General features: G+C 51.9%; 5 protein-coding genes across 5 annotated transcripts; 2 read left to right on the top strand and 3 right to left on the bottom strand.

Moving 5' to 3' along the window:
• Positions 1 to 159: 159 nt before the first annotated feature.
• On the top strand, positions 160 to 618 carry SPSK_03695 (uncharacterized protein; the record flags this gene model as incomplete). The annotated part of the gene is made up of 2 exons (XM_016730530.1): positions 160 to 243; positions 379 to 618. 2 exons carry the CDS (start codon positions 160 to 162, stop codon positions 616 to 618), a joined length of 324 nt encoding a protein of 107 aa, XP_016584581.1.
• A 1,997-nt stretch (positions 619 to 2,615) lies between these two features.
• SPSK_10525 (uncharacterized protein) lies at positions 2,616 to 4,063 on the top strand (the record flags this gene model as incomplete). The annotated part of the gene is made up of 4 exons (XM_016736903.1): positions 2,616 to 2,944; positions 3,189 to 3,274; positions 3,366 to 3,537; positions 3,622 to 4,063. 4 exons carry the CDS (start codon positions 2,616 to 2,618, stop codon positions 4,061 to 4,063), a joined length of 1,029 nt encoding a protein of 342 aa, XP_016584580.1.
• A 549-nt stretch (positions 4,064 to 4,612) lies between these two features.
• Positions 4,613 to 5,050, bottom strand: SPSK_03700 (37S ribosomal protein Mrp17; the record flags this gene model as incomplete). The annotated part of the gene is made up of 2 exons (XM_016730535.1): positions 4,613 to 4,948; positions 5,027 to 5,050. 2 exons carry the CDS (start codon positions 5,048 to 5,050, stop codon positions 4,613 to 4,615), a joined length of 360 nt encoding a protein of 119 aa, XP_016584579.1.
• A 684-nt stretch (positions 5,051 to 5,734) lies between these two features.
• SPSK_03027 (uncharacterized protein) lies at positions 5,735 to 8,620 on the bottom strand (the record flags this gene model as incomplete). Its single annotated transcript, XM_016729871.1, has 1 exon — positions 5,735 to 8,620. One exon carries the CDS (start codon positions 8,618 to 8,620, stop codon positions 5,735 to 5,737), a length of 2,886 nt encoding a protein of 961 aa, XP_016584578.1.
• A 2,739-nt stretch (positions 8,621 to 11,359) lies between these two features.
• SPSK_03469 (chitin synthase export chaperone) lies at positions 11,360 to 12,437 on the bottom strand (the record flags this gene model as incomplete). Its single annotated transcript, XM_016730307.1, has 2 exons — positions 11,360 to 12,120; positions 12,200 to 12,437. The coding sequence occupies 2 exons, from the start codon at positions 12,435 to 12,437 to the stop codon at positions 11,360 to 11,362; spliced, it is 999 nt and encodes a 332-aa protein (XP_016584577.1).
• Positions 12,438 to 13,004: the final 567 nt, after the last annotated feature.

The following is a 13,004-nucleotide window of genomic DNA, read 5'->3' as shown; positions in this document are numbered from 1 at the left end:
CCACACACGCCTAGCCAAGGGCAGCTGGTCCTCGGAAGCCGGGCGAGCTACGATTTCGATCAGAGCTGTGCTCTTCTCCTACATATAATTTACGAACCAACCTACCTTCATCACCTCGAATCTCTGTCCTCCTCCAGAGCAAATAAACGGGCTACCAACATGCCGCCTCTAACCGCTACACAGCGTATGCTGCTGGCCCAGTTCATGCAGGCTACGGGAGCCAACGAACGTGCCGCACTGAAGGTAAGTGGTGATCGTTTCTTTTTGCCAATTTATGTTTTTGCTTCTCTCCTTCCGATTGTCTGTTCCGGAAACCTTCGGGTGTTTGGAATAAAGTCGAGTTGCTCGGTTTTTGTACATCCGTCGTTGTGTTGGCAGCCCTGGCTTGGGGCTACTGTTGCAGGGCTGTGTTCTGCGCTTCACGAGCTTGTGTGGACGGTCAGCAAATCCGGCAAGAGCAATGGGACGAGCAAGCGACAGGACGGCGGCGATCAGAGCAAGGCTACGGAACGACCGACGGAAGACTTAAAGCTGGGAACAAAAGACGAAGAATCGAGAGCCGAAGACACAGGAACACAGATCGCGTGGCGGAAAGACGCTCATGCTTCAAAGCCATAATGCTGGAACAGGGCGAAAAATCCGTTGTTGAAAAGAGGAGGAGAAAGAATAAGCAGAACAGAAAAAAAAGTGGAATTGTTGAAGAGAAGGAAAGAAAGGGTGAAGAAACATGGACAAAGACAACACAGAAGCGGAAGACGACACGACAACTCGACCAGAAGCAAATGCCTTGTCAGCTTGCACGTTGCCCTCGCTCTTTATCGGAATTCTTGCCTCCCTATTCCGCTTCCCACGGTCCCTTCGTATGCGGCGAAAAGCTGCGGGCGCCGCGGATGGGTTAGGTTGCATGTCGCTATTCGCTATTCGGCCCTATTTGGGTGGATCACCACAACCATTGCTCTTTTTCTATTTGTCCCCGACTCGGAGCACAAGCAGAACACAGCACTGCAGAGCAGCAACACCGCCAGCAGGGGGCCTAAAGACACCACAAAAACAACAGTGAAGCGACCCAGATGACCCAGACGACCCAGATGGCACAGGCGATCCGGATACCAAAAGGGCAAAACAGATTCCCAAACAAATATGCTGGCCCATTGCAACGGACAAGGGCTGTCCCTTTGTCTATGGAGGGAACTCTCTTTTACCTGGCGGCTGCAATACTCGCAATGGCGTCTGCGACGATTTGAGTTGGTCATGTCGGGTGGTTTGAAGGGCCATTCCTCGATGTCTCTGTGGTGTCTTTGTGGTGCTTTTTGCCATCTGGTCGTTTTGGTGTCTTTGGCGTGTCCTGGCGACGGCATTGGCGGCACCTGCTGTTCTATGTTTAGCCCGATCGACGGTTTGCTCCTTCCCACAAGCTTCGAGAGACATTCCGCTGACGGGGCTATCGGGTAAATCTACAGGCGCTGAAGTCCACCAACTTTAAGCTCGATCAAGCGGCGGACTTGTAAGTTTTTATTATCATTCCTTTTCGTTTCTTGCGTTGAGGGTCGCTAGTGCTATTTTTTTGTCCATTCCTTTGTCTTGCATCGTTCAGCCTTTTGTCCTTTGTCCTTTTGCCTTTCTTCGGCCTTTTCCCCGGCCTTGTCTACCCGTTCCCATTTTCACTTCTTCCATCCTTCTCTGGCTTCTTCAAACCCCCACCTCATGTACTGGCCCTTGTCTTGATCTGGCTCCCGTTCCCGCTATTGGGCACTGCCTACGTCTCCACGACTTTACGACATCCCTCGTCGACTGCTCAACAACTCCGACGTACTCCCCACCTGGATCTCCCAATAACGCATTGAGCCGTTTTATTGTGCCCTTTCTGTCAGCTGGCCCTGTCACTTCGGTTGCTACTCTGCACGGCTGCATCGGACCTTTTTTACGAACGTCGTTTTTATACTTGGGGGAAAGAGGAAAGCGTCCCGGCCTGCATTGGCGTTAAGCCGCACATCTCGAGATCTACCAATCCACACACAGTCCCATGTCGACCTGCAAATCTGCACAGACTACTCTTGCACTCGCACCCACACCATAGTGAGAGAGGTTGTGGCAAGAACTAGGAACAGAAGATCCAAATCCAGAAGCCAGGTGTCCATACGGTCAGGAGGCAACGGGCAGGTTACCTCTGCCACCATCAGTTTCTCCAACAGGCCGTGTTAGTCTTGTTACAGCCAAATCGAGGCTCCGTCCAAGAAACCATCACACATACGACACATTGCGCACGACCTCCGCTGCACAAAATATACTACACGCGCCTCGCACCTACAAACCCACAAACCATTATGGAGTCGCTGGCCGCATAAATCCATAGTTTTCGGCTCGACCTCTCGCTGCCGTGCGCAACTGCACCGTCACGCTTTAGGACCTTTGGCCACTGGCCTTCCACGGCGCCAAACCACTGTTGGGGTCGTTGCACGGTTTTCGGTCCGCTCGAGCAGTGTTGTCGGACCTTGACTTGCTTCTAGTGGCATACTGTATTGCAAGGTGCAACGCTTTACTTTGAATCTACTCCGAAGATACAGAGAGGCACTTTCCAAATACGCCCAATAGCCTCCTTCCTCACGATCTGCACCATGGTGTTCAACATCAAGAGACTCTTTCGCATATCCTCGGACAAACACGGGAGAAAAGGACCGCAGACAGACACAGACTCGCCGAGCGAGGACGATGTGTACAGCCAGAGATTACAAAACGACCCGTCCAGTCGACACTGGGCCTCGTCATCCTCGAATTCACTATGGAATCTGACCAAATCCAAGGACGACCTGCAAAGTGGCCAAAGCCGGCAAAATGGGCATGGGCAGAGCGGGCAGAACGTCCAGAAACAGCAAACCGACACCTCCTCGACAAAAGGCATCCGAATCAAGGCTCCTCGGATCGGTCGAGGCAAAGAGCACGGAGGGTACGCAGCTATGCGGGAAAAAAGACAACACGTTCTGGTAACTGCAGTGTCAGTGAAGTCATGACTACTCTGCTCTACGGCTGTGGAACTTTTGTTTATTTTTTTTCCTTTCCCACACCATCCTAGTCTACATATTGTCGTTGCACCTTTTAGTGGTTTTCTTTTCTCTTCGTTGCCTTTACTTGTTACTGGGTTTGGAAAGCGTTGTTGTACACTGACCATGCCTTGCTAACCTGAGTATTAGGTACTTCAACAACTTGGCAGCCGGCGGCGGGGCCATTTCCAACGGTTCAGAGCCGAAGCTGGACGCGATGTTTGATGAGTTACAAGGTGAGCTATGACGTCGTTGGTGCTTGGATGCATATGTATCTTGGTGTTGAGGTGTTCTGGTGTTCAGATGGCTAACTGAGCAATTCATCAGATCCTTCACAAGATGCCAAGGACGCGCTGGGAGTCGAGTCAACAATGGCCTACTTGACATCCTTAGGACTGAACCCGGAAAGCGGAGAAGTTTTTGTGGCGTTGGAGCTGGTTCAAGCACCGAGTCTTGGTGAGATCACCCGCAAGGGCTTTGTCGATGGCTGGAAGACAAGGTTAGTACAGGTGGAAAGGGCGAAGACGGTGACACCCCGGTAGGAGAAATTGTTGGGACTGACACACACATTCTTCCGTTTTAGTGGCAGCGTAACAAAAGAGGAACAGGCCAAATACATCACGACCCTCTTAAAACACTTTTCAACCGACCTTGCCTACTTCAAGCGGGTATACCGGTACACATTTGGTGCCGGAAAAGAGCCTGACCAGCGGTCTATGAGCCTGGAGAATGCAATTGAGTTCTGGAAAGTCCTCTTTGCGGCACCCGGCCGCCCCTGGAAGACGGCCTCGCGCGATTGGACCCCGCTCTGGATCGCGTTCCTTGAGGAGAAGTGGACGCGGTCTGTTAACCGCGACATGTGGAACCAGACGCTCGAATTCGCCATTAAGTGTAGCGAGGACGAGACATTGGGCTTCTGGAACGAAGACGGCGCCTGGCCTAGCGTCATCGACGACTTTGTCGCGTGGTGCAACGAAAAGGGCTACACAGGCAACAAGAAGGACTCCATGGACACTTCCGAATAGATAGCGACTTCTGTCTGCCGTATCGGGTCGTACATATCTATACGACATACACGCTTTTGTACCATTGCACCTCTACGTCTATGTGCTCCTTCATATTCCTGCCTGTATGCATTCTTAGAAAAGAGTAAAAGTATATATTGCTATGGCTACTCATGAACAAATATAAAAATAATTCATTGCATCGATAGCCAACTCTGCCCGGAGCTCGAGATTATACAGATGAATGGAACGTGACCTGCGTGCCAAGGATGGATGTCCTTTAGTCGTAAAATAATGAATCTATGCTCTCAAATACCTTAAGTGTATATATACAATAGCTTGCGTGTCTGCATATTTCCGTACTCCTATTTGCTTTTATATATCGTACAAAAGAAGGATAGTGCGGGCTGTCTCGAGTGGATGCTCGCTGCCTGTTTGCCAGGCCGTTCGTTTCGTTGTTGGTTCCTGTCTGGGGCTGGCCGTGTTGGTATGTGACGCTTGTCCTCGATCACTCACGATCGTTCTTGTTGTGCCCTCCCAATGTCTGGTTCGATCGTCGTGGACGCCCCCTTAACTCCGCTCAAACGCCTGCGACCACAGGATCTCGCCAAACCGAGCCGTGTTCTCTAGCTTGCGGTCGTCGCCCAGCCGCACAAACGCTGTCCGAATCATCCGAGGGTCCAGCTTCAGTGTCGTGCGCACCGCGTTTTGTGCCTCCGCGCTGCCATCGAACCGCATCACAAAGTAGTGGCCCCGAGTGTACTTGGCCTGGTGCACCGACAGCCGGCGGGGTAGCGAAAAGACGCCCCAGTTGGCAATAGAGCGGATGACACCGCCGTTGCGGAGGATGAGCTGGCCGCTGGTGAGGACGATTTCGCGGACTTCGTTGATGTGTCCCGGGCGGGCCTATTTGGTGACGGAGACAGCGGTTAGTAAGTGTTCCAGGCGTACGCACAAATCTTCATTCTCGGCCAGCTGACATACAATCCCTATTAACTCGTACAACATCTTGAAGTGGTGTGCGAGTGTGTATTGTATTTGAGTCCACCGACTCGTGGAAGGAGGAGATTTGGTTCGTCGGTCACGAGTTACGTCTTTTCGGTCGATTGTAAATGTAGGTTGACATGCGCTCGTGGTTCGTTATCTCACATCGTCGTTTCGTGTCGTTGTGGTGTATCGTTGTTCGACGTTGATGCGATGCACGCCATTGCAAAGTTTAGAGCCTTCCGGACGTAGTTTTTCCTGCTTATGTAATACAATTGTCCAATGACAGGGCCGGTAACCGTGGCATCAAAGCTACTTGGCATACTCGAAATCGACTGCTTTGAAGTTGGATATGATACTTTAAAAAGTGATTCAAATAATAGTCGAACAAACAATAGAATACATGATTATTGAGATCAAATGGTTTTGTAAAAATGTCAACAAAACCAAGCCGATTCGCACAACTCCTCGCTGTGCCCCCCCCAAAAAGACTAAACAGAGCGTGCAATAGCGCCTTCGGCCCGCCCATTTGCCTTGTAGCTCCAACCAAAGCCCCAAATGAAAATAACAGTATCAATAATCACTAACGCCTTCTCTTCCTTGCCTCCTCTTCTTCCAAGTCGCATCGCATTGTACATACAAGCAACGGACAGTGACACATAATTGTATATATAGCACGCAGACTAGGAGGATATAGTAGGTGTGAGATTAATCGGACTCGTTGCCCGCCATTACCTCTGCCTGAATTCCGTCCCACTCGGTCTCGATTTCGTGCCGATCCGTCTTCCGCAAAGGAACGCCTTTTTTCTTCAGGAAAGCAAGAAATCGGCGTTTGGTGCGCTCTCGTTTGAATTGTGCCAGAACATTGCCTCGGCCTTCGATGCCCTTAACCTCTCGAGTGCCAATAACAATGATGTCGGAGTCGGGCGCAAACGACACTTCGGTTAGTTCCCGCAGGCGCAGATGGAAATCGACGGGGTCAGCAAAGACACCCCAGCCAATAGTCGGTTCTGTCTCTTTTAGAACCTGGTGCTCAAACATAGGATCAAAGTCGCGACGACCGTCAGGTCCTGACTTGTAGGCTTGTTCCCTATCCACCCAGTGCCAGTACTGCGTCGTCTGCGGGTTCGTGGCAAGATCCTTCGTCTTGACCTGATACACGCGCCAGTCTTTCTTGACCACCATATCATGGGTCAAGGAGTCTGTCGTCGTATAGCCAGAGTACTCCAGGTCCTCGTCCTCGGTGGACACGGGCACGGCGTCAGTAGCATGCGAGGCTGCCCGGCTAGGAGCGGTCGACGTTGAGACAGATCCTGCGGTAGACGCTGGAGCCTTGTCGTCGCGCGTCTTTGACGAAGGTGGCTTCCGGACACGTGGGTTGGCCGTGGGCGTGGCCGTACCAGGCTTCGCCATGCCTAGAGAGCGTGCCGATTGCTTTTTCTTTGTCCTCTGTGCGGTGCTGTCTTTGCCTGCGCGCTTTTCAGAATCCAAATGGACGCGCTTGGACGGCGTAGGGTTGTTGGTGTCACCCAGTGGCGGCTCTGTGCGCTTCTCGCCCGTTGGCTTCTTGTCAGGGCTGCCATCGGCGCTGCCCGGTTTAGTGCCGCCATCAGTGGCGCGAGGCTTCGACGCAGCTGACGGACGGCCAATGTTGCCAAACCCGTTTTTTGAGCGCAGGTGAGCCAGCTTAGGGTCGTGGTAGAGTTTAGCAATGGCACGGTCGAGCTTGAAGTTGCCCTTTTTCTCCAGGTAGATCTCGTACAGGCGCTGTCGGAGCCACTGCAAAGGGGTCACATCCAAGCGAAACTTGGCTAGCTCGTCAAGCGTTGCAACCATGCGGAACAACGTGTCATAATGAGTTAACGACGGCGTGATCCACTTCTTACTGACGAGCTGGTACGGATGGAAATCGCACGTGGCGAGATACCGTGTTGTGGCCTTGCCTCGGTTCACCTGACGGCCAGCTTGGAAGACCGCTGTCCGCTCCTTGTCGGTCAAGGAAGAATCCGGGAGAGCTTTGAGCTTGGCAAGCTTGTCCGTCCATTCCTCGAGCTTACTTTGGATGGCACCCTCAAACGGCTTCCATCCTCGTTCCCAGTAGGCATGGTCAGGCGAGATCTTGCGGAGAGGAACGCCATGCATCAACTCGGGCTCCAGGAAAATCATGCCGTCATCGCGCAGCGCAATCATATCGGCCGTGATTTCGTCTGATGCATTCCCGGGTGGGGAGAGTTCCCTGACCATGAATGACTCAAAATGTTGCGAGGCGTCTGGCGACTGGTAGTGAGGAAGGCTGGTTCGCCCGCGCTTGCTTGAACTGGAAGGCCTAGAATCCGGGTTGTCCATAGCCATGGGAGAGCCTTGGCTGAAAGAATCATTGGCTGGTTGCTTGGTAGGTGTTCCAGCTGAGCCACTGAGAGGCGGCTGGTGCTGCTTCGATGCCGCTTTGGGTGCCGCAGTGGGGAGTGGTACTCGGTTGGCGGCCCGGACAGAGGCACCGTGACAGCCCTGCTTGTTCCATTCGCAATTGCCACAACGAGGGAAGTCTGTGCCACCAACGATAATGCAAAGGGAGAAGAGTCCTTGGCCCTTTGCGCACGTCTGGCAGGCCCGATCCTGGATCTCACCGGTTGCCTGAATCATAAAGCTCAGCCACTTGGATCTCTTCTGGTCGTGGCCCTCATAGATAGCATCCAAGTGACTCTGCTTAAACTTGCGACCTAGTCGAATTTCAACAGCACGCCGCACTGGTCTCTCGAGCAGGGCCTGTACCCAGTGGTTCTCGGGGCGGATGGGTATGACCTTGCCAACGCAGTCGCCCGACGTGTTGACCACGGACACCGACCCGTCAGCGTTAGGAAGGTATTCGGGAGCGCTGTGATGATCGGTCGGCACAGTTGGAGGGGGTGCTGCTCCATGCGGCGAGGGGCTTGTCTGGCTGTGACCGTGGAGATCGCCATTAGTGGTGCCATTGGCGCTATTGTGGAGTGGGACAGAAGCCCTGGTAAACTGGTCGGCTGGGTGGCTGCCGGAGTCTGTCAAGAGCGACAGGCTGTTGTCTCTGTCCCAGTTCATTGCCGATCCTTGGCTGTCAATGTGCATGGCTGTCACATTGCCCATGGTCTGGCGCTGGCGAGCGTCCATAAAGCGCCGCCCTTTCGTGATCCATGCCCGGACGCGGAAGTCATCGGCGGCGCGGCGATCTTCAATGGCCTTTCGGCGTTTTCTGAACTCGGCCACGAGCCACTCAAGATCGGCCTTCTTTTCGTCGACGAGCACACGAGCTTGCAGCAGTGTCTCTGTGAGCCTATTATGCTCGCATACGGCGTCATCTAGCTCGGTGCGAAGAAGCTCCTCCTCTTCATTGTACTCCTCGACCATCTCGCGGTCTTCTTTGGCGCGGGCTTCCGCAATCTGCTGTAGCCAATTTTCCTCTACCTCGTCCCAGTTGTAGTCGGCATCATCGTCCTCGGGAAGACTCGGAGGCTGAACACCGATGGCTGAAGCATCACCAGCGCCGACGCCGACGCCAGGGACAGGAACACTGCCGCCAGCGGTGTGGGCGGAACCATTCGGCGCCACTCCGTTCGACATCCTACCAATCCAGTGTAAGTTGGACCGGTAGTGACATGGACAGGACAGCGCGGATGTCTGTGTTAATTGGGTCCGAAGACCTGGAAAACGAGGGGTGGCGAGACGATATAAGGTAAGCAGGGAATGATCTTTATGTAAAATGTAAGGAAATTAGTGAGGTGGTGAAGTGCTTCCATGTATCGACAACAGCTGACAACGAGGTCTCAAAGGTTGCGGAATCGATGCTGAAGGAAATATAGAGAAGGGCCATCTAACACCTTGGTATCACTAGGCCAGCGACGGGGAAAAGACAACAGCATCAATTTTATTTTGTTTTTCGTGAGAGTGAGGAGAGCAGAAACCCGATCGTGCTGTTTCCCAGCAATCAAAAACAACCTAGACCGACACACTGCAGTCTTGGTATCCTGCTGCTGGGCGGCAATTGACGTTCAGAAACCGTTGGCGGCGGTCGGGCCGAGAACTACCTCATCGTAGTCCAGCCGCATTCAAGGATGAGGGTTGGGGAGGACGATGACAGGTGGGAGAGAGGTGATGGTATATAGGAAAGTGGGCAATGAAGACGAGCGCAAAATTCCGCAGCACACCGCAGTGTACTCGAGGAGGTGTAACAATGCTGGATGTGGATGTGGCTCGTGATGCGCCTAGGAGCTGTGTGAAAGACGGATTTAAAGTGGGTGGTGGGAGATGGAATGATGGAGAATGCGCTTCAAGAGCTGGAAGGGGAAGCAGAAGGATGACAGAAGAAGAAGAAGAAGAAGACGACGACGAAGCAGTAGGAGAAGGCGATTATAATGTTTCTGGGGCAGCTAGGTGACGGAGGAGAAGGGGCTATTGTCACTGAGAAGGAAGGAGCGCGTAGGAAAAACGGTTGACAAGACCAATGCAGAAGGAGCGATGAGGTTTGAATGCAGAGAGCGTGAGCAGTCGTGGCGCGCAGGACGAGACGGAAAAATTAAAGGTAAGGGAAAAGGGCCATGCATGGCGCAGGCTTTGGCAGGCGCGACCCATTGAGGTCACGTATCGAGTTCACCTCACTTTTTGCAGGGCAGTTGCGGCGAAAGGTACATAGCCCTGCAGCGGGCTAACGAACAATTACCTTACGAACCCGACAGCCAAACAGGGGAGGTTTGGGAGGCAATATGTGAGACAATGCGCTAAAAGCTAGACGACGAAGAAACGCTAAGAAACAAACTCTCATCTGCTCCATATGAAGAGAATACCAGATAGTTAGAACCAACAGGACGTTAGGTGCCCCAGATTGCGGTCAAAATGTATCATCGTCGGTGCTAAGTTGGAAGAGACACCGCCGATACAGAATTTCTGAGGTAACAAGACGTTGTGCTACGACAGCTTGTTATTTCACTGCGACCTGGCCATTCTATGAAGGCGAAATTATATTCTCAAAGTATGCAACAGTAGAACAAAGAAACAATACAATTGAATAGAAGCAAGACTGACGGCGGCGGCAAGCATTGATACAATGGCCTTTGGAAAACAGTATTCCGATTTTTTTTTTTTTTTGAAAGGTCCGATGTCTCAGTGCCAACAAATACTGTGAGGCTCTTTTATAGCGTCTTGTCGTTATGCACCAGTTCGGAATATAACGAACCGGCGTGTTGTACAAAACAGAAAATATGTACGGCGTGCTTTCGAAGGAAGCAACGGCAGGATCACCGTCACAGCAGCACAGCCAGCTAATTGTGGAGGAAATTTTGTTTACTTTTTTCACGTCCTCGTTTGTAAATATATCCGTGAGGTCCTGGGGATGGTGCTTCCCACTCAAAGCCGATCTTGATCGGAGCCCAGTTCATCAAGAAAGTGTTTATAAGAGGCGCCGTACTTTTCAAAAAGGAGGCTTACCAAACCACTACGACGTAAATCTTCATTCGCAGAGAGATTGTCATATCAGTAGAATTAAACAAATCCCCAAGTGAATATGGCAAACATTCATTTTCTCTATGAATATTCGCCGTTAGTTCTGTCTTAAGTCTGCCAACTGCTGTCACCGCATTGAACCCGTTTACTGTTTTCCATGAGCATCCCAAAGAGATTATAAATAGATAGGGTGTCAATTTCTGAAAGAGATATACATGATATATAGATTATAAAGCGGTATATAAAATGAGCTCTGTAAAATGTTTCAGAAAGACCTGGTACAAAAAGTACCAGCAAAAATAAGACTTCCAGTTTGTGCAGCTTGCTGCTTGGGCCTCAGGTGTTGGCCGGGTGCATGCTGCGTCACAATCTTGGCCACTATCAGCTCAATGAACCTTTACGACTTGCATGTACGCCATCTGAAATAGTCATTATGTATGTAGAAGATGTTCTTTTACAATAGATAATGATGAACACCGCCAGCAACACGCACCTATGTATTTTCCTTCGTTGCAATTAGACATCCGTCGATACAACGAGAACACGAGAAACACAGAAAGGGTGAAAAAAAGGTAACGGAACGATATTTCATAAACCCGGGAACAAAGCTTGATACATAAAGCTGAACGCCATAAAACAAAACAAATCCAGCGCTCATATGCGACAATTCCGTATATCCACCTCCCGGTCCATCAGACAGAGCTGTTCTTGGAGATAAAGAAACAAATCGAGAGTAAGAGAGAAATTAGGAGTCAAAAAGAAAAGGACATGGCGGCAAACCCCGGTAGTGATATTAAAGAACATAGTAAAATGTGAAGGAGTGGTAGTAAGGAGAGATATTTCCCGCTGCTGTTGGCCGTCCATCTAGTATTTCGAGAATCGGTTGCCTGTAGGCGAATAAGGGTGGTCATAGGCGCTTGACTGGCCATAGGGATCCTCGGTGTAGATCGTGTTGCGCCGGTCTTCCTCAGGCATCAGCTCTTTGACCTCCCAGTTGTTCATGCGGGTGCCAACGGAGAACTCGAGATCCTCCTTGGTGATGGAGTCCCAGTACTTGTAGACCATCATGACGGCCAGCAAGTTGCATGTGGTAGCGAAGAAGAGGCCGTCGAGGTAGTGGCTGATGGCAACGCAGATGCGCGAGCTGAAGGCGTACAGCAGGACCTGCCCGGCGATGAGGAAGAAGACGCCGAAGGCAATGTCGCCGAGGGGCCAGCGGTCCTGCAGGGTGCGCAAGACCAAGAGAGTCTGCAGGACAATGTAGACGAGCAGTTGGATGCCGTTGAGCAGGTATAGAACGACAAAGAGCCCGACGGTGTTGGTGGGGCCAAGGCCGGCCCAGGACTTGAATGTGGCGAGCGAGACGAGGAAGGAGATGACAAAAGCGGCAAATGAGCACAGGCGAAGCATCCAGAGGGAGAGCGGTGTGCCGTCCTCGTAGAGCTGGAAGCCGACGAAGCCGTTAATGAAGAGCGAGGTGACGAGGGCGGACGCGAGGCCAGACTGGATGGCGACAAAGTACGGGTAGGGGCCAGAGCCTGGTGGCACGACTCCGGCGTCGATAATGAGCGAGAAAAAGGTGAGCAGCAGGTAGAGGTAGAAGAATGTCGTGATTTCCTTACGGCCTATGTGGAAGAGAGTTAGATGTGGCCGCGGGTAACAAACGGACAAATGAAGATGAACGGGAGTCGGAGCGAGCCTTACCAACTGCAGTGAACTTCCCCCGGACGTGGAAGATCATGATAATGGTCATCAACAGAGCAACAATGTGCATGGCGCTGGCGGCGCCCTGGAAGATGATGGTATTGGCCAGCTCAATGTTGCGAGCATAACAATCGGGCTCGATGCCAACGCCAAAGGAGATGGAGGTGATGGCACCGACAGACGCGCATAACGGAATGGGTGCCGTACGGCAGAGACTGGTGAAGTCGCCAAACCCCATGACGACGGTGGGCGATTGTGTATCGCAACGAGGCACGGGAGATGACCGACAAAGCGAAGGATCGTTGGAGCCGTCGATGCTGGATCGACTGAAGGGCTCGCGAGCGGCGATATTGTCGCCTTCTTTCAAGATCCTCCGGCGGCGGGAGACGAACAGGGGAACTGTGTGGCGGTCTGTCGCAGAGGTGACGTCGAGTGGTTGTCGAGGAAATGAAGTGGTGGTCTGCTTGCCCTGATTTGTGAGTCGGTTTTTTGCTTGCGGAGGTCCAAAATTAGAATGGAAAGCCCCCTCCCCAAAACACACGAAAACACAGCTGAACGAGCTAGAAGATCGAAAAGGAGAAGCGAAAGTCGATGAAGCGAGAGAAAGCTTTGAGTGAAACGAATGAAGAAGCGAAGGACGAAAGAAAATGAGAGAATCGGATCAGAGAAAGGTTGGTGTGTCGTCGGAACACAGCGTGGGATGGAGAGATGGTGAGGCCAAAAAAGGAGACAGGAAACACGAGAAACGAGAAAACAGAAGAAGCAAGAGCCAAAATGACGAGAGGCGGAAAATGTGAGGGACACG

The sequence above is a fragment of the Sporothrix schenckii genome (assembly GCF_000961545.1).
Source record: "Sporothrix schenckii 1099-18 chromosome Unknown Cont47, whole genome shotgun sequence".
NCBI lineage: Eukaryota > Fungi > Ascomycota > Sordariomycetes > Ophiostomatales > Ophiostomataceae > Sporothrix > Sporothrix schenckii.
Note: the sequence above shows the minus strand (reverse complement) of the source record. Positions and strands in the feature narration are given on the sequence as shown.